The 20,871-nt window shown below is 44.5% G+C and overlaps 2 protein-coding genes and 1 long non-coding RNA gene across 4 annotated transcripts in view; 1 reads left to right on the top strand and 2 right to left on the bottom strand.

The window, feature by feature from the left end:
• CSE1L (chromosome segregation 1 like) overlaps positions 1-8,959 on the bottom strand; it is a 42,824-nt gene extending 33,865 nt beyond the window's left edge. The window contains exons 1-2 of one of the 2 annotated variants that reach the window (XM_036120998.2): positions 8,834-8,940; positions 6,064-6,302 (exon numbers count right to left, since the gene is read on the bottom strand). The gene's annotated coding sequence lies outside the window, so the exon portion shown is untranslated. Of the gene's footprint in view, positions 1-6,063; positions 6,303-8,833 lie in introns of both variants that reach the window. The other variant, XM_036120997.2, reaches the window with a different exon arrangement.
• A 13-nt stretch (positions 8,960-8,972) lies between these two features.
• On the top strand, positions 8,973-16,448 carry LOC118553833 (uncharacterized). The gene is made up of 3 exons (XR_004926228.2): positions 8,973-9,803; positions 12,366-12,593; positions 15,807-16,448. It is a non-coding gene; the product is annotated as an uncharacterized LOC118553833 (long non-coding RNA).
• Positions 16,449-19,857: 3,409 nt separating this feature from the next.
• Positions 19,858-20,871, bottom strand: part of ARFGEF2 (ARF guanine nucleotide exchange factor 2) — a 91,560-nt gene continuing 90,546 nt past the window's right edge. The window contains exon 39 of the mRNA XM_078057286.1: positions 19,858-20,481. Coding sequence (XP_077913412.1) covers positions 20,305-20,481 — 177 coding nt within the window. The 3' untranslated portion in view covers positions 19,858-20,304. The remainder of the gene's footprint in view (positions 20,482-20,871) is intronic.

Raw genomic sequence — 20,871 nt, 5'->3', positions numbered from 1 at the left:
TGAAAAATATTTAGGGGCACCAGGCTGGTTCAGTTGGTACAGCATGCAACTCTTTTTTTTTTTTTTTTAATTTTATTTATTTTTGAGAGAGAGAGAATGATAGAGAGAGAAAGAATGAGAGGGGGGAGGGTCAGAGGGAGAAGCAGACTCCCCGCCGAGCAGAGAGCCCCACATGGGACTCGATCCCGGGACTCCAGGATCATGACCTGAGCCGAAGGCAGTCGCTTAACCGACTGAGCCACCCAGGCGCCCCAGCATGCAACTCTTGATCTTGGGAGTTTTAAGTTCGAGCCCCACATTGGGTACAGAGGTTACTTAAAAATAAAATCTTTAAAAAAATTTACACATACCACACTATATAGAAAAACTAAAAATACACTTCAAAATGTAAACAGCAGTAATGTCCATGTGATGAACAATGGACATTTTTGTTCTTTTCATATTCTTCTAGATTCTCCTAATATCCCACAACTACTGTATGTATCACACTTGCAATCAGAAAGTTATTAAAATTTTATTTTTTTTTTTAAGATTTTATTTATTTGAGAGAGTGAGAGAGCAAGCACAAGCCAGAGGGGAGAGGCAGAGGGAGAAGCAGACTCCCCGCTGAGCAGGGAGCCTGGATGCAAGGCTCGATCCCAGGACCCTGGAATCATGACCTGAGCGGAAGGCAGACACAACCAACTGAGCCACCAAGGTGCCCCTTTTATTGTATTTTTAAAATGATTCTGTCAAAGGTAATTAAATTCAGGCTCTCAAAGGAGCTTACATATTAGCTGGAAGACAAGACACTTCAACTGCTATGCCAACTACAGACCCATAATCCCTTTCCTGCAGTTCTGAAATCCAAAAGTCTAAAACTGAAAGTTGTTGTTGTGTTTTTTTTTTTTTTTTTAAGCAGTCTCCACGCTCAGCATGGAGCCCAATGCTGGGCTTGAACTCACAACCCTGAGCTGAGATCAAGAGTCGACTGAGCCACCCAGGTGCCCCTGACAGGTTTGTTGTTGTTTTTTTAAAGTTTGTAACAAACTCATTCGGCAGCAAAACCTGGCCCAAACTGCCTGAGGCTATAAATAAAGTATCTCACTTAGTATATAAATTTGTTTAAGAAATACTAATGTGTTTGATTGCAGAGTGCTACCCCACACCCCTCAGGAATATTGCATCCAAAAAGAAACCCTGAAACACATTTGTCCTCTGCAGTAGAGGTGCCAAATGAATCACAGACAGTAACTGAACAGCTAGGAAGTTAATAAGCGAGTCACTTGGCCTACATTTGCATGTGGGCCAAGATGTCCAAGAGGCTGTCTTTAGCTCAACTTGAAAGATACACAGAAGGGCACCTGGGTGGCTCAGTCAGTTAAGCATCTGCCATCAGCTCAGGTCATGATCCTGGAGTCCTGGGATCGAGCCCCATGCTGGGCTCCCTGCTCAGCAAGGAGTCTGCTTCTCCCTCTTCCCGTCCCCCTCCCACTTCCCTCACTCTTTCTCGCTCACTCTCTCAAAATGAATGAATAAAATATTAAAAATAAAAAAGAGGAAAGATACATAGAACTGGAAAGGCAAAGTAGAATGAAGACCCATCTCATACAAGAACTAGTGTGAGCAAAGTTAACAGACAGGAAGAGTACATAGCTCCTTTGGAGAATAAAGGAATTGGAGGCTAAGATCATATCATATAGGTTCCTCAATATTTAGCTGAAGAGTTTCATGATTTAGTGTACAATAGGAAGTCACCAAAGGTTTTTTGAAATGAGTCAAAACTTAATGAAAGTGGAGTAGATGAACTTTGGGCTGGCAATGTTTCCAGAATGGAGTTGAGAACAGTGAAGATGTGTTAGGACACTTTTTTTTTTAAATGGGGGGGGAAGGGCACAATGACAGATGTTTTGTATGGTTTATATCATTTCATATAATAACCATTTTATATACAAGGAGACTCAGAGAGATTAACTAACTTGCCCCAAGTCACATAGTTAATAAAAATTAGATTCAACAGATCAGTCTGACTCTATAAAAGTCTACTCTCTTCCTACTAACCAAGGCTATCTCTCAGGGGGAAATAATAATGACAGGGGACTGAACTAGAGTGGAAACATTGGGGATAGCAAGAGAAAGGACATCTTGCGGGGGGGGGAGGTTAGCTAACGCTATAGATAAGGGCTATAGCTAATACTATGCTTGTGCAGCATATCCCTCCACAGCCAGAAACTACAAACTTTTAAGGAGAATGATTTGTTTGAAACTATCCGTATTCTCCTTACTAGTCTTTTCCTTTAACTGGAAGATGTTTTTATCATAAGGGAAGCCAATATTCTTATTTAGGAGATTCCTCCACCTATCCATTCACTTCCTTTGACCCAGTGCAAACCACTCTATGGCATGAATATCAAGTACCACTCAAACATACACACAATTTATTGAGAGGCTACCCTTTCTGGGTTTTATATCAAAACTTTGGAAAATGCAGGGGTGCCTGGCTGGCAGGCGACTCTTGATCTTGTGGTTTTGAGTTGGATATAAAGATTTCTTAACAAAAAATTTTTTTTAAGATTTTTATAAATTTTATTTTTAAGCAATCTCCACACCTAGCGTGGGTCTCAAACTCAACCCTGAGATCAAGAGTCACATGCTCCTCTGACTGAGCCAGCCAGCCAGCCCTTAAATATAAAATCTCAAAAAAAAAAAAAAAAAGTTTGGAAAATGCTACACATTATATTCCCTTAAAGGTTTCAGGAACTCAAACAGTAAATTATCAGTTTAATGTTGTTTAATCCAGAGTTCCCCCCCCATTACTTGGCCACAGAACTACTTTATTATATAAAACTTCGGAAAGGGGTGCCTGGGTGGCTTAGTCAGTTAAGTGTCTGCCTTTGGTGCAGGTCATGATCCCAGCCTGGGATCAAGTCCTGTGTCAGGCTCCCTGCTCAGCGGGGGAGTCTGCTTCTCCCTCTCCCTCTGCCCCTGCTCGTGTGCTCTCTCTCTCTTGCTCACTCTCTCCCCCAAATGAATATTAAAAAACAAAGCAAAACAAAAACACTTTGGAAAGTAATGATTTAATCAATTCCTTTCCCATTCTTTGTGTTGAATGCTCAATCTGTTATGAAATCATGAAAGTTTGCTGTTGCCAAGCAAAATCATCTACATCAGTGTATGTAAGCTAAAAAAAAAACCCCAAAAAACCAAAAAACCCTTGTCTTTCTTTGCCACACAAATTTGTTCTACCTTTTGACATTTATTCAAGGCAGCATGTTAGAAACTGTGTGTACTGGGAGGATTACAGAGATTAATTGGATCTATTTTGAGGGGTTTTTTTTAATATCCTTTATTTACTGATTTTTTAAGCAGGCTCTCATGACCCTGAGATCAACACCTGAGCCAACCAAGATCAAGAGTCCGACGCTTAACTGACTGAGCCATGCAGGAGCCCCTATTCTGTTGAATTTAATACACTCCTCAGTAATTCTGCATTTCACTAACTTTCTTTTTTTTTTTTTTTTAAGATTTATTTATTTTAGGGACAGAAAGAGAGCGCGCATGCTTGTGAGCAGAGGAGGGGGCAGAGGGAAAGGAACAGAAAGAATCCTTAAGCAGATTCCTCACTGAGCTCGGAGCCCCACATAGGGCTTGATCCCAGGACCCTGAGATCATGTCGAGCAGAAATCAAGAACCAACGGCTCAATGGACTGAGCCACCCAGGCACCCAACTAACGTTCTTCATTATGTTCTTAAAGCACTATACATATCTCAGCTAAAATCTCTTATATTCCTCATAATTATCTATATTAAAAATCCAAACCCTTGGGGCGGCTCAGTTGGTTAAGTGACCGACTTGTGATACGGGCTCAGGTCACGATCTCATGGGTCATTAGATCGAGCCCCAAGTCGGGCTCCACAGCGGGGAGTTTGCTTGAGTTGCTTGAGATTTTCTCCCTCTACCCCTCCCCCCAAAGGTGTGCACTCTCTCTAGTGTGCACACTCTTTCTCTCTCTTTAAAATAAATCTTAAAAAAAAAAAAATTCTACTCTTTACCATGGTAGAGTCCCATGCAATCTGTAACCTGTCAACTTCATTTACCTTCTTTTGGCTTCTTTTTGGCTCTAAGTTCAAGCCACAAAAGCCTTCCCTCTGTTGCGTGAACCAGCCAAGACAGTTCTCCATGCTGTAATAATGCTCTTCCTTCTAATTTGATATTGGGTATCATTTAGCTGTCAGCCCACTGTCAACTCCTCAAAAGGGCCTTCCACCATTATCATCTACCTTGTTCCCATTACACTATTAATAGCAGTAACCATCATCTGAATTATCTTTGATATACTTGTTATCCTTACTGTAAGCTCCTTATGGCAGGGACTTTGTATGTCTTGTCTCTGTAAGCCCAGGACTTTACCATTGCCTGGCACACAGGAGATACACAGTAAGCATTTGTTGAATGAACTAAAGGATGAGTCAATATGTCAGTCAACTAGCGAAAACAGGAGTTCCCAGTGTGTATTAGAGACTATTCTTTGAGGATCAGTTATGAGGAGCCCCAACTTAACATGGGAACTCTTACATCTGTAAGATAAACAAATGACAACTTACCCACCATAATTAATTTCTGTTCATTCAAAAGACTTTTTCAAGAAAGAAGTGAATTTGAAATTTGTCCTATATTACTGTTCATATATGCCAGTGCTTATACTTTTGTTTCAGGGCTTTGCACTTACTGTTCCACCTGCCTGAACAGCTCTGCCTCTGGAGAGCTGCCTGGCACGGCCCACTTCATTCAGATCTCTTTCCAGGGTTATCTCTTTTCAGAGATGCCTTCCTGGACCATCCTATCTAAAAGAGCACCCTCTTCAGTCACTCTCTATTCCTTTACTCTATTTTTCCAAGTTCCAAATTTCCAAATTTTATAAGGCATACTACTTTGCTTTCTTGTAGGGGCTTTGTTCACTTCAATCTCCCTAGAGCTTTACAATAGTGATAGGTACCTACTATGTATTTCTTGTACTATTTTCAAAAGCTGCACTCCCTTGATTGATTTTTTCCATCAAAAACTTTCCATCAGGGCGCCTGGGTGGCTCAGTTGGTTGAGCGACTGCCTTCGGCTCAGGTCATGATCCTGGAGTCCCAGGATCGAGTCCCGCATCGGGCTCCCTGCTCAGCGGGGAGTCTGCTTCTCCCTCTAACCCTCCTCCCTCTCATGTGCTCTCGCTCTCTCTCATTCTCTCTCTCAAATAAATAAATAAATAAAATCTTAAAAAAAAAAAACTTTCCATCATTCTACACATTTGTTCTGGTCAACTGACTGTGACTACAGGAAAAGGTGGAGACAACTGATTCTAAGACCACATGATAGAATGACACTAAAATGACAAAGTTCCGGTACTAAGCAGGACTATTTGTAAGTTAAAAAAAAAAAAAAGGGGACTCATGGGGATATGTAAATATGCATGAAACAATCCCTGAAAGTCAAAATACTACACAGATCCTTGAGTTTAGTACTAATTAAGGAACTAAATATCTGTCCCTTTTTGTATCTCCTTAGTGATAATGTCTAAAAAACCAAATGGTAGGGGTGTCTGGGTGGACCAGTCGGTTAAGTGTCTGCCTATGGTTCAGGTCATGATCTCAGGGTCCTGGGATCCAGCCCTGCTTCAGTCTCCCTGGTCAGCAGGGAGTCTGCTTCTCCCACTCCCTCTGCCCCCTCCCCCTACTCGTGTGTGTGGTGCTCTCTCTCCAATAAATAAATAAAATCTTTAAAAAAAATTGTAAGCTTAGCCCTGATTTGGGAAAGCATGACAAATCAGGTAACTTTAGAAAATACTCCACAGGTATTCACAATATATCGGCAAGATCAAGGTCTAATTAAGCTATCTAATTTGGCCACATGTGAAAGTACCAGGACTCTTTAAAATATTAGCAAAATGTAAATGTAGAAAGTGTTATTGATTTTAAAATAATGATTAAAACTAGAAATGTGAAATTCATTATTTTGCTTCTATATGAGATACGTTACTTTTTCCACAGATCTTTGGAAATCCCTACCAATTCAGTTAAAAAAGAAAACACATGTACCACAGTAAATCAGTGATGAGAGACTTATCTAAATTCCAAGTTCTTCTTGTTGAATGAATGGCTGGACCTAAGTCTAGCCTCTTCCCACAGGCCCTCAGTTATGGATGAAGACTTTTGGAATAAAAACTTTGCTTTCCAAGGCCATCTGACAGACATCTGTGACATAAGCTGATCCAAGATCTGTGCCTTTTCCTTAGATATTTCCTCCACATTAGAGAACCATTCCTGAGTCCTTACATCTGGGGAAAGGGAAAGAGATCCAATGAATGAAAACTATCTGGCACACACATATCAAGAACATACCCCAACACCTCAACCCCCCTCCCTGCTTTCTAATCACAGGATAGACCACTTAGAATCAAATCCAAACTGTACATTGTCTACAAAGCCCTATATGATCTGGCCCCTGGATACCTCTCCTTTCTTCATACACTACAGTAGCAAGCTGGATTTTCCTCCAATATTCCAATATTCTAAGTCCATTCCTGTCCTCAAGTCTTTGTACTTACTTTCTATTCCCTCTGCCTGCAATGCTCTGTCCCCCCAACCTTCCATGGTTGATCTCAGCTCAAAAGTCACCTCTCCAGAGAAGCCTTTTCTTTTTTTTAAGAGAGGGGGAGGGAGAGAGAGGGAGGGACAGAGAGAGAATCCTAAGCAAACTCTACACCTAGCACAGAGCCCAATATGGGACTCCATCTCACAACCTTGAGATCATGACCTGAGCTGAAATCAAGTTGGACCCTTAACGGACTGAGCCATTCAGGTGCCCCCAGAGAAGCCTTCATCTGTCACATCGGCTCTGTCACTTGTCACTATCTGAAATTATCTAATTCATTTATTTGTATTACTATTTCTTTCTCCCATTAGCATATAAGCTCCCCAAGGGAAAGGACCTTGTCCATTTTTATTTCTTCACTGTATTCCCAGATATTAAGTGGATGCTCTATAGTTATTAAATGAAGGAACAAATTAATTCCAAAGCTAGAGCACTGCTCTCAAACACATCCGATCCTCTATAGGAAACCTTCTGTCCCAGCCCCCAAGTAGCAGAAATCAAAGTAACCAGATGGGAAGAGAAAACTCCCTTGCACTGATAGAAAGAAGTCAAAGTGTCTTGGAGGGATAAGGTCAATCAAGAGTCCCAGGAATTGTGCAGAAAGTGGAGACACACACACAGGTTAAAAATTCAACTATGGGGAGGGGGCTCAGGAGAAGAGAAAAGAACACAGGTGGGGCGCCTGGGTGGCTCAGTGGTTAAGCGTCTGCCTTTGGCTCAGGTCATGATCCCAGGGCCTGGGATGGAGCCCCGCATCGGGGTCCCTGCTCCGCGGGAAGCCTGCTTCTCCCTCTCCCACTCCCCCTGCTTGTGTTCCCTCTCTTACTGTGTCTCTCTCTGCCAAATAAATAAATAAAATCTTAAAAAAAAAAAAAGAACACAGGTGGGATCCAAGAGTAGTAAAAAGCACCCCCCCCCCATGCCTCCAAGGAATAACAACACTTGGGCATCTACCACGTGGTAAGCACTCATCACCAGAATATAGCAGTAAACAAGACAGGCAAGGTCCTTGCTCTTGAAGTTTACAACCCAGCAGCTGAGAAAGACAATGAACAACTCTAATTCTAGTTAATAGTAAATGCTATTAAGTAAAAAGTTGAAAGAAATAAGTCCTCAGAGAAGTTGGTCAAAGCTGTAAGGGACATGAAACTTAAAGGACAGGGAGCCAGCCTTGCAAAGTTCTGATGTTGATAATTTCCAAGCAAACGAAAGGCACGTCCAAACGCTCTATGGTGGGCACGAACTTGGAACATTTAAGAAAACAAAGTCAGCAGTATGGCTACAGTGGCTAAGGAGAAGAGACGGGTGGAAGAGGCAGACAATGGTCACTTCGGGTAGGACTTTGTAAACCACGGTAATAACTCCGTGGATCCTCACAGCCACTTTGCGAGGCAGATTGTTTTCAACCCCACTTTGCGGATAAGGAAATGGGGAGACTCCGAGGGATGAAGAGACGAGCCCTAACCTGCACTCCCAGGGAGGCCGACTCTGGAGCGAACCCAGGCCTTCTAATTCCAAAGCTCATGCTCCGAACTACCACACTCTCGCGTCTCCCCCAAGAGCGAGACCCTACATTCCTGGGCAGGTGCATGGACTAGAATGTAATCCTCACACAACTCAGCAAAGTGAGATCACGATGCCCATTTACAGTCGGGGAGACTGAAGCACAGGGAGGTTAAAGGTCCCCCTTCCAATCAGAGCGTGAGTCCCGGGGAAGAGGCCGTCTGGGCGGCAGCCGGCTCCGGCTCCGGCCCCGCAGCCCCGCCGCCCCGCCGGACAGGCCTCGCCACTGCACTCCGCTCACGTTGCGGGTGGCCCGGCGCGACGAGGACGGACGCGCGGGCGCGACCAATGAGAGGTGGCCTTCCCGAGCTGCCCGGCGGCGGCGCGGCCAATCCGCGCGGCGCTGGGGGGGGGAAGGGGCGGGCGCTCGGGCGGCTCGCGTTAGGCCGCGCCTCGGGGGCCCTCGCCCCTCATAGGCCCCGGGGCCGCTGGGCTTGGGCCTGAGGCCTGGCACGCCGCGAGGTGAGGCGCGACCCGTCCGTGCAGGCAAAGACCTCGCCCGAGGGCGCCGCCCGAAGCACGGGCTCAAATTCCGCTCTCGCCCAGAGGCGCGTTCTTTGCTTCCCAGCGAAGTGTCAGAAACGTCGCATCCCTCCCCCAGCGGGGTCCCAAGAGACCACCCTGCCAGGCCCTGCACGCCCCGCGCCTCACCTCTTGGGGATACGGGAACGGAGAAGGGAATCTCAGCCGCGAACTGTAGCCGGCACTACCCACCCCTGCTGCCGCTCCGCCTCACATTCAAACCCCGGCAAAATGGCGCGGCGGCGAGGCTGCGGCCCGGGCGCATGCGTGAGCCGGGAAGAGGCGAGGGGCGGGACCAGGAGCGCTCAGGCCCCACCCAAGCTCGGATGGCCAATCGCGACCGGCTCTGTGTTTGCGCTGACGTCACAAGCGACAATGCCCTTTGGCTCAGACCGCGGCTTGGGGCACCACAATCCCCATTTTCCTGAGAACGGGCAGGGGTTCAGCGAGTGGCCGCCGGAGTGCGACCTAGTCTGATGTAGGGCTGCAGTGAGGCACGTAGTAGGTCTTCTATAACTGTTGAACGAACTGCTCAAAGTCAGGTCCATAGCCTCTCAGACCGAGGAGAACTTTCCGCCCCTCGCAGAGCGCAGGTTTTAGAGGAAGAGGCGGAATACACGAAATCATTTCAGATCTTGATAAGCGCTACGACGAGAAAACATAAAACAGGGTGATATGACAGGCAGTGACTTGGAAGGTCATTGATTGGTCAGAGAAGACCTCTGAACAAGTGACACTTGACCTCAATTTCAACAAGGAGACAGCTGTGTCAAGATCCTCCCGGAGAGCATTCCAGGAGGAGGGGATGCCAACAGCCTGGGCTCTGAGGCGGGAGTGAGCTGGGCTGGGGCTTAATGAAGCACGGAGAGGCAGGAGATGAAGTTAGGCCAGCAGGGGCCCGATGATATAGGCGTCATAAGCCCTGTTTAGACTAGGTCTCACTCTCACGTGCATCCATTAGGGGAAGGCCACCAAATCTACACTTTAAGAGGCCCACCAGTTGCTGTGTGGAGATGGACTGTATGGGGGTGGGGGCGAAGAACTTGAAGCAGGGAGCCTGGAGGCATTCAGAAGAGAGACGTGATGGCTCGGAACTCAGGTGAGTAGCAGCGCATATGGAGACAAGTGGACAGCTTCAGGATATACTATAGAGGTGGAGCCTGTAGGATCTTATGATCCATAGAGTGTGACAATGGACAGGAAGCAATGAGGACTTAGGGAAATCCCAGCTCTCAGTGTCAGCCACCAGCAGGCTGAGGCTCAGCTGTTTCAGAGCGCATCCCTTGCAATTGCTAGCTTGCTACTCTGGGGACTGAAAGGCATGTATTTGGTTATCACTGGAGGAAACAAATATTATAAGAACACAGAATTATATAGGCACTGAGACCTGCAGAACTCTCAGCATATAATGACTCTGTTCAAACCTCTGCAGTAAGAGATGACCAAATTTGAACATGGCTTCTAGCAGCAGCATAAGGCCATGACCCTAGGATGACCCCAGTGTCCCCCACCCCAGCACACACACACACAAACACACACACACACACACACACACACACACACACACACATGCTTGAGAAAGTTCAATGCTTGAGAAAGTTCAATGCTGCCAGGAGAATTTACTGTTTGTTCTAGCCAACACCTGGGTATAGGCCCCAACCTCCCTTCCTTAGAGCATTTACTAAAAAGGACTTACAATTGTGGATCTTTCTTCTGTCCCTCTGAGATGTATATGTATCTCCTGCAGTTCAGGAGTGTCTTTCTCAATGACCTGAAAGCCATTCCTTTGAAATATAATCATCAAGAAGGTGAGGCCTGTTTCTCGGTCTCTGTGCGCAGATGGGAGCCTAACCCTGATAATTGCTAGCTAGCAGACATAGTGAGCCTGATGACATTTACACCGACCAACGCTTTAAGTTTTCACCTGGGCCCTCACTCTCCAACTCCCACATTCACCTTTAAAATGCCAAATCAGGGACGCCTGGGTGGCTCAGTCAGTTAAGCGGCAGACTTCAGCTCGTGTCATGATCCCAGGGTCCTGGAATCAGGTCCCACATCTGGCTCCCTGCTCAGCCAGGAGCCTGCTTCTCCCTCTCCCACTCCCCCTGCTTGTGTTCCTCTCTCACTTCTCTCCCTCTGCCTCTGTCTGCGGCTCCCCCTGCTTGTGTGAGCGCACACTCTCTCTCTCTGACAAATAAATAAAATCTTTTTAAAAATAAATAAAAAAATAAAATGCCCAATCAGGGGTGCCTGGGTGGCTCAGTCAGTTTGACTCTTGGTTTCAGTTTAGATCATGATCTCAGGGTCATGCCTGGCTCCACGCTCAGTGGGGAGTCTGCTTGAGATTCCCTCTCCCTTTGCCACGCACATGCTCTCTCTCTCAAAATGAATAAATAAAATCTTAAAAAATAAAATAAAATGCCCAATCACCTCTGCACAGTCGGAATCAACTCTCTCCCCCACTGTGAGTAGTTTCTGAATAAAATCTGTTTTTACTGCTTTAACAATGTCTGACTTTGTTTATCTTTGACAGCACCCTGGCTATGAACATGTAAAAGCAATTCCTGAGATAAAATGCAAAAATTGCTCTGTTTGAGTGAAAGGGTCATGGATGTAACTTTTTTGTAAAATTATTCAACATCTCTTATCACAGTCCACAAAGCCTGCAAGTTCTGGCCCCTGTCAACCTGTCTGACCTCATCACCTTCCTCCTTCCTCCTCTCCACCCTCACTCGACTTAGCCACCTTGCCTTCCTTTCTGTTTTTCCAAGCTCCAAGCTTATTCCCACCTCAGTGTTTGTACTTGCCCTTCCCTCTGCCCGAATGCTCTTCTAGACCCCCGAATAACTGGGTCCGTCTGTACCTCCAGATTCCACTCAAATGTCACCTCCTCAGAGAGGACTTCCAACCTGTCTGAAATTGCCCACTCTTCACACCTGGTAACTCGACATTTAGGTTTGCCACTTATTTTTTTTTAAGATTTTATTTATTTATTTGACAGAGGGAGAGTGAGAGAGAGAGAGCAGGGGGGAGGGGTAAAGGGAAAAGTAGACTCCCCGCACTGAGCAGGGAGCCCGATGCAGGACTTGATCCCAGGACTCTGGGATCATGACTTGAGCCGAAGGCAGACGCTTAACCAACTGAACCACCCAGGACCCAGGTTTGCCAGGTTTAGCAAGTAAAATACAGGACCCCCAGTTCAATATGAACCTCAGAAAAACAATGCATGACTTTTTAATATAAATATTGCATGGGACATACTTCTAAAAGATCATACATCGTTTATCTGAAATTCGCTTTGACTCAGGTGTCCTGTATTTTATCTGGCAAGCTTAGCCTCAATATATCATTGTTTTCTTCATAGCATTTATCATTCTTTGCAATTGTCTTTGTTAATTCCTCTCCCCACCATCAGCTTAAGGACTCTATTAGAACAAGGACCTTATTTATCTTACTTACAGCTGTCCCCCCAGCACCGAGCACACAGTACCTGCTCAATAAGTATTTATTAAATGGTGAATGAAATTCCCTATATAAATAAAGTCCATTGAGAAAGGTGTAAGTTATTAAGGACACTGGTGGAAAAGATGTATTTTTACCATTGCAGCAATAGCACAAGTAATCTTGATCATACTAAGATCATACTAATCTGCTTTCCTAGACGAAGATTTTCCTCCAATCCCGGTGAGAACAACCCTGATGATTTAACAGTTTTCCATCTCTGAGAGCTAATCACGAAGGAGGCTGGCTGGCATACGCTTGTAGGTCTAGCATCTCTACCAGGTTCTGCAGGAAGCCCTGAAGTGTGCCAAGGTTATCATGTCTGTGGACACAGCTCTAGTGGTGCCGACTCCCCTCGCCCTTTGCAGCTGAAAGAAGAACCACACAGGTGAGGGTCACAGAAAGGTCGGTATGGCCTCCTTCTCCAGTCTCCATGGGTGATACCTGAAGGTTCCCTTGGGAATCTCTACCCACCCGCCCCCCCCGCCCCCCCACCAGCCCATCCCGTCCACACACTCCCAGGTTTGCTACAACTGCTAATGTGCACATGGTGAAAAATTCACACGGGACAAACATGAGGATTTGCTACAACTGCTAATGTGCACATGGTGAAAAATTCACACGGGACAAACATGAGAGGATTTGGTCTTTCGCTAATTAGGACATCACTGTAGGTAACATATTATGTTCTCTATGTCCTTATTTTTAATTGTGCTTTACTAGATGTTCTTTGAGAGGCATGTTGGTCTCCCACCATGATTCTGGCTTTGTCATTGTTAAAGTGTACTCAGTTGTCTTTTGTTGTATGTTTTGAAGCTATTAGGTAGATTAGGTTCATGCCATTTCTTCCCGAGGAAGTCTGTCTACCATCTGACGATGTGAAATATTCCTCTTTGGTCCTTTCAGACCTCTCCTCTTCCAATTCTGTTTGTCTGAATCAATATTGTTAGACCTGCTTTCTTTTGGTTAACAATTTCCTGGCATATCTTTTTAACCCCCCTGCTTTATTGAGATAGAATTGACATATCTTTTACCAGATCTTTACTGTCACTCTGCTTTGATCCTGTTGTATCATACTAGTTCAGAGCATGGGGGCGCCTGGGTGTGTCTGCCTTCGGCTCAGGTCATGATCCCAGGGTCCTGGGATCGAGCCCCGCATCGGGCTCCCTGCTTAGCGGGAAGCCTGCTTCTCCCTCTCCCTCTGACCCTCTCCCTGCTTGTGCTGTGCTGTCAAATAAATAAATACAATCTTAAAAAAAAAAAAAAAGAGCATGACTACCCAGGTTAAGACCTTCACGCCATCTCTGTGACACCGGGCAAGTTACTTAAAATCGAGCTGTCTGATCTCTACAGGAGTGATGGTAATTAGTAATTTGCCTCTCAGTGGGTCTGGGCAGATGACAGAGCCAGGAAAGATGAGGCCCATGGAAGAGCATCTGAAAAATAGTAACTGTCCAACGCTGTTAGCTCTTATCTCCATCTCGAGACGGGGAGGCAGTGTATTTTTCACGTCGTCCCATTGTCCCCAGTCCTGCATTTTCCTAGGTGGTACTGCTGTAGACCTGGACAGGCCTTTGGACACTTGCCTTGGCCCCTATGCTTTAGAGGGTGTGGCTCTGGTCCCGCTCCAGCTGCCCACAGGTGAGGGGTCCATATGCCCAATGGGCGTGCTCACCCAAAACCCTTATCACCTCCTTTCAGACCTTGTTCTGGTTTGCATAAGACCCTGGAATTCCTCACCAACGAGCCCCAAGCCCTCTTCCAGGGTCTGTAGAAATCCCTTGGCTGGGTCGCTCCTGAGAGCAGATACACAGCAGCTGTGAGCACCCCTACACTGGCAGTGTGACTTGGGGACAGATGTGTTTGCAGGGGGTTCGGACAGAGCTGCATATCCACGCACACACATTCAAAGCCTTGTGGTACAGGTTGAGGCTTGGGGTGAGGAGAGAAAGGGGGCAGGACAAGGACTGATTTCTTCCCATGCTGCTGTGTTCTGGCCTAGAACTCTGAGGAGCCTGAGAATGCAGTTTGACTTCCAGATATTGCAAAGGTTTTATTTGTCAAGGAAGGAGGATGGAATGTGTTTTCAAATACTTACTATTTTGACATATAACTTTTATTTATGTATTTAACGATTTATTTTGTGTTTTTTAAAAAGATTTTATTAATCTATTTGAGAGAGAGAGAGAGCAGGAGCAGGGGGAGGGGCAGAGGGAGAGGGAGAAGCAGGCCTCCCGCTGAGCAGGGAGCCTGATGCGGGGCTCAATCCCAGGACCCTGAGATCATAACCTGAGCCAAAGGCAGACCATTAACCGACTGAGCCATGCAGGTGCCCATATTTATTTATTTTAGAGAGAGAGAGAGCACAAAAGGGAGGGGTAAAGGGAGAGGGAGAGAGAATCCCAAGCAGACTCTATGGCTGAGTGTGGAGCCCGATGTGGGGTTTGATCTCATGACCCGGAGATCACAACTTGAGCCGAAATCAAGAGTCGGACACTTGGGGCGCCTGGGTAGCTCAGTCGGTGGAGCATGTGACTTGATCTTGGGGTCATAGGTTGGAGCCCCATGGTGGATGTAGAGATTATTAAAGTGAATAAATAAATAAATACACTTAAAAAAATGGAGGTCTAATGCTATCTATTTCATACAGTTGCTGTGAAGTTTAAAGGGTTTCCTGTATGCAAAGTAAGGCGTCTGCAGTGTGGTAAACTATCAGTAAATGTTAGTTCTTTAAAAAGTGACATTAATAGCCTGCTTATTGCTGATGCCCAAAAAGGGGCAGAAAGTTAGCACAAATCCTTCTGTACAAAGGGGTCTTCATTCCAGCTTCTGTGATCTGTCCACTGTCCTCTCCTATGGAATGGTGCTTGGTTTTTGCTTGCTTCTCAGAAACCCATAGCACTCTGGACAAAAAAAATCAAGATGCCATTATTTAAGCTCAAATTCACTCAAGCTAAGAAGTTTACGAGAACACATGGTGCTTCTTGAACATAAATCAAGATACATTCTTTAAACAAATCTAAATTAGGTCAGTGAAGAAGAAGCTATAGAAGCTTTATGCAAAGATGGGGAGTCTCTGGGAAAGATGAAAACTGACTTATATAAAAATTATCTGCAAAGGCTCAATCTTCAGTTGAGCACCAGATAAGGTTGGCTTGTGTCTGGAAACAGACATGTGTAAAAATAAGACTAAAGTCATTTCTGCCAGAATCCTTGGGGAGCCCTCACCCCTTCTTCTTTTGCGGCAGGTACGTCATTGCATTAATTAAGCTGGCCACTCCTAAGATGTGACACAAATGACTAACTCAAGGACAGTTTAGCAGGTTTCTTGAACTGGACCACAGGCATGTTACACAGCTTTGCAAAAATTCCAGGGAACTACTCTGGCCCTTTGAAAAAGAAAATGTACTTTTGCCTAAAATGTGTTCCGGTCTGTGGGCAGGGAGGGTTACAGATGCAGCATCATGATGAGATTACCTTGCAAAATGCTTAATAGCACTTTAAATAAATGACATGAAGTTGGTCCTTCCTCAACCTCAGCATGCCCTCCTTTCTAAAATGGGTAAGCAGAAGTGACCTTTTTTTTTTTCTTTTTTTTTAGACAGGAAGGCCAAAGAAGGCTGACAGTATCTGCCACAGACAGACTCTTGGGTCCTACAACACCACACTAAAGAAGCCTTGTTAGACTCAGAGTCAATTTAGTTCAGGGTTTTTCAACCTCAGCACCAATTAGACCTTGAGGCTGGGTAACTCTGGTGGGGGCTGTTTAGCAGCATCCTACCCACCCCCCTCCTGCCATGACAACCCAAAATGTCTCCAGACATTGCCAAGTGTCCCAAGTGCCCCCTGGGGACAGGACGGAAAACTCCTGGTTGGCAGCAGGTTGAAAAACACTGCTCTAGATAAAACCCAGGCACTCCCTTTTGTTCTTCACTGGAAGCACCTGATATGTGGGACCACAGAGAGTCACCATTTTATTCCAATAAATTAATAAAGATGAAAAAGTATGAGTAAATTTCAGCAGGGGAGTATTTTAAGTACAATGGTGATTTACAATTTTAGGATATTTCAGAAAGAATGGATTCTGAATTCAGAGGCAGTAAAGCCAAGCCACGTCTTCCTAGGTTGGCACCCTTTGTGAACCTTAGAATTGCCTTCCGCTCAGTGTCCAAGTTGGCTACCTATGAGTCTTCCTTTGCAAACCTGCCCTCAACACCAGCAAGAGGAGACTGTTGTCTTCTTTTGGGAACTCACCCACTGGTAAAACTAATTAATGAGTTAAAGTGAGTTCAAGAGATAAATAAGAATCTTCTCGTGACTGGATTTTTTCCCCCCTTTCATTGGGAGGGAGGGGGAAGAAGGGAACCTTATTTAAATTATTAAAACCCACAATTAATATTCTCCCATTAGAAATTATTTTTAACTACTGAGGCCAAATTTTACTACCAATTGAGAGCTACAAGCTTGTAGCTGCCATAAGAACAAATGTACCCAAAACTATAGCTTGATATATATACATATACATATATATATAAATTACTATATTAAAAACAGCTTTACTTTTTAAAACTTTATTATTGATTTACCACCTGATTAAAGCATGGGATTTTAACAGTATTATACATAATATTTTTACATAGAAAACTTTACATAGCATTTCATATTATATAATTCGGCTTATTCTTTCAAAAATGTATACATCCATTGGGCAAGGAATGCTTTTCATTAAATTACCAATATTAAATGCACTTAATCATCGTGTATAGATTAAACAAAGGTAGCTATTAACTAACTTTTAGGCATTTTAAGGAGGTAAAACATACATTGTGCACATAAAGAAATATTTGATGCAAATATGAAGATAAAATTTTTAAAAAATTAGAACACTGAGAAAAACTACACCTGATGAGTGTCTTCTTTTGAGAGTAAGGATTTCCAGATAGATTCATTCTTTTAAATATTCAGCTTTGGTTTCTTTGTTTCTCCAACTGCAAAGCTGCTGATAGCAAAACTCCATGACTTCACATGAGTTTAAGCTATGTCTACTTTAACACAAATGTTAAAACAGAATTCAGAGAATGCAGTAGTAAGGATCTAGCTTCTGTCTCAACCAATATCCATTTGCATCGTAACAACAAACATTTGAACAGGACGGTCGTACTTGCCTCTATCAGCAGGTTCCTTCAATAACTATAAAGACTACGAAATGGAGAGCTGTAATCGCAAAAGAACAACAAAAAGGTCTAGCGTTTTTTTTTTTTTCCATTTTGTACAAAAGTCACCTGTCAGAGGAAAATGCTGTGTTTCCAGATATTATGATACAATTTCCATAATGTAGTTCTTTGGTTGTACATGAGGAGTAACAGGAAAAAGGTGTATTTGACTCTAAAGATGCATATTAGAAACAGATTTCCCATCCACCGTTTGTTGTTAAGATGCCAGAGCTGGTGATTTCCCTCAAGGACAGTGCAGAAAAACAAAATTGCTCAAAGTAGCAGTGTTGTAACAAAAACTTCTCTAGAGACCCAGCACATATAATCACACTTAAAGCATCCTGACAAAGAAATAAGGCCTTGGAAATGCTCCATCTTCTCTAACTTTGTTAGTGAATGGCGTCCTGGCCCGGGGCTGCAGTCACACACACTCTTCCCACTAGTTTTTGAGTGGCACAAGCCACGTTTACCATGAGATAGAATAGATTTATTCACAAAGTAGAATTTAGGCTGAATGGCTTATTAGTAGAGGTAAGGAATTCCTCTGTATGTCACGGGCCACCGGCAAGAAAAATTACCCCAAATGGTTTGACATCCCGGTTTTTAAAAGGTCCATGCCGGTACGATTCAAATGCCTCATTCAGAAAATCCAACCTTTTAAAAGACAAAGTTAAAAACAAAACAAAACAAAACAAAACGCAAAGCTGAATGTTTGGGCACGGAACAAAATGCACTCACACACTTCCCGCTCTGCAAGAGGTGGCAAGAATGAAAGAGGCAGCAGGAAGACACCGGCGGCGGGGTCACCGTTGAAGAAAACGGCACACGAGAACCTCAGAAGGAAAGGAAAAGTCTCCAGTCGGGGACGCAGCGGCACATTCCTGCGCGTGCCATCAGGACAAATGTGGATGGAGAGCACAGACTTGTTGAGGCTGTGGCCGACCACCGTCCCAGGGAAGGAGTCTCGGCTGCAGCATTAAAGACGGAATGCATTCCAGGACAAGGGAAATCACCATTAAAGACGGAATGCATTCCAGGACAAGTCAAAGGTGCTGACGTTTTCCATTCACAATAAAATACTCGCCCGTGGTCCCTTCCTCCTAAATTATATAGCTCCTCTTCTCTAATATGTATGTAAGTAACATAAAAACCTAAACCGGCTCTTTTTTTCTTTGGTAGAGAAATTAAAATACTTTGGGGGAAAGAAAAAAAAACAGAGTACTGCTGGCCCTAACCAAACATTCCTCAAAGCTGTTAAAAACAAACAAACAAATTTAAGAAATTGGTTTCTTAGGAAACAAAAGCACCAGAAATCCTTCTCTATAAAGAAAAAAATATCCGATTTTAGATAGGTTCCCAACTTGCTAACTTCTAAGGCACCAGAGTTGACACCAATGCAACCCAATTTCCAGGACTGAAGGGCACAGGCAGAAGTCTGAATGTGTTAATGACTCCGTGTAACACTGGTTTTACTGCTGAGGGCGGCTCTCGGGGAGCCCTGAGTGAGGGGGCGGAGTGAAGCGTGTGTTCGTGTTCTTTCTCACCGACTCAGAATAAATCAAGCTTCCAAACAGACTGCTTGCAGGCGTCAGGCCCGGTTTGTTGCAATCCTTTACATAAGCCGCTGCATCAGGATTCAGTTCTAATTGCAGTTAAGACTACGGCACCTTTATTAACACAATCAGGGCCCCCAGAATCCAACCCTTCGAAAGAATGCAGCTCTGAGGCTCGAGTTCATGGCAGCACCTGGGCACAGGCCATCTCCCGCCACGGTCACAGTTCAGCTGTGCTGGCCCCACCACAGCACAGGCCGACTCTGGATCAAGGACTCATGACGTGTGGCTGAGGAGTTGCGCAGTCGGCCCTTCTCCCACACAGCCGCCATCCCTCTCTGGAGGGCCCTTGAATGGAGACTGTGCAAAGCAGGGACACTAAACTCACTATTCTGAGGTAAAAATAAAAGGTTTACTCAAATATAAATTAACTCTCTTAAATTACTTCATTTTTGTTACTACTTCATATATTAGATTTCAGAGGGTGTGAGATGGACAACGTATTCTGGAAATTTTCATACCCATCCACAAATACTTACTTTCCAAGGAAGGCTAACCGTCTTCATTACATTTTTTACTTTTTCCTACAGACTTTTTCTCCCCAGGTTACTAAAACAGGGAGAGCCAGGAAGCACTACCTTTTTTTATTTTTTAACCTTGCAAGCTCTTAATTCTAACTTAATTACTAAACTCTGCTTTCAATGAAATCTTCAATAGTAGCTTTTCATAAAGTACTTTAAAAACCACTCAGACATAAACAAAACAAAACAAAAACGCTTTTTCCCACTAACTTTCTCCAAACTAATCTAACTACAGCTGACTCACAACTGACAAAAACACTCAAAATTCTCCAACACACTCAAACGACAACAAAAAATCCAGCATATTTTAGGCGGCATTTAGCCGTTACAAGAAATTTTATTAACATACTCTCTAATAATCACGAACCTCTACAGCTGTGCTCAGTGCTCAGTATTTGCAAGGAAAGCAACTTCCTCCGACAGAACGCATACAGCCAACCACGGGACTCTGCTGGGAAATGGCGCATGTGTGGCGACAGGCTTGACAGTTTAGTCAGGAAGACGGAATGACAGAGATGAAACAGACTCCCCACCTACTGTGTTAACTGGGTATGCAACACTTTAATGAAACAGCACAACGTCTCAGCCAGGGACTGTGGGACCCTCGTCGAGGCCAGCTTCCTCCAGGCCATTCTGAGCTCCCAGATGCCGACTCCCTGTTTCTATGATCTGACCCTCCACGAGATGTGCCAGGCAGAGGTGGCGTGGTGAACGTTCTGCAGAGCTGCAGCAGGGGCCCACAGGGGCCGGGGCTACCATACTGGGGACAGTGTCCCTGGTACCTGTGATGGCTCTTCCGGAATCCATATCTTATAGACAACACCTATCCGCAGGAAGAACTTGCGCAGAACTGCTCGGAGCTCAGGAATCAGGTCAAACTGCATAATTTCACACAAGTAGGGGTAGTACATAGAAGCGTGTGCTTTAAACTTGAGGTGGGAGAGAAGGGGAGAGATCAAATTAGACAGGGAGCTACTTTTTCTGGCACTAGTTTCTCAAAAGAGTTCATCTCACCCTGGAACTTCTTGCAATATTGGTGCTTTTACTTGCTGTTTAAAAAGTTGGTAGGAAAAATTTGCAAATTAGAATGTCTTTTAGTTATGTTTAACTCCAAACACAAATTCTTTGGGGACAGCTTTGCTACCAAAGTCAACGTTCATTTTAGCAAAGCAGATTCCCCTTCTGAACCAGGGTTTCACTATCTGGACCCTCTCTTCCAACACAGCTGCCCTCAAAACCCCTGCAGCACTTTAACTACTACGTGCGTGGTTTCAACGTCAGCCTTTCTCAACTGGGGTTCTTTGAGAGAGAGAGAGAGA

The sequence above is a fragment of the Halichoerus grypus genome, chromosome 10 (assembly GCF_964656455.1).
Source record: "Halichoerus grypus chromosome 10, mHalGry1.hap1.1, whole genome shotgun sequence".
Lineage (NCBI taxonomy): Eukaryota > Metazoa > Chordata > Mammalia > Carnivora > Phocidae > Halichoerus > Halichoerus grypus.
This window is presented reverse-complemented; position numbering and strand designations above follow the sequence as displayed.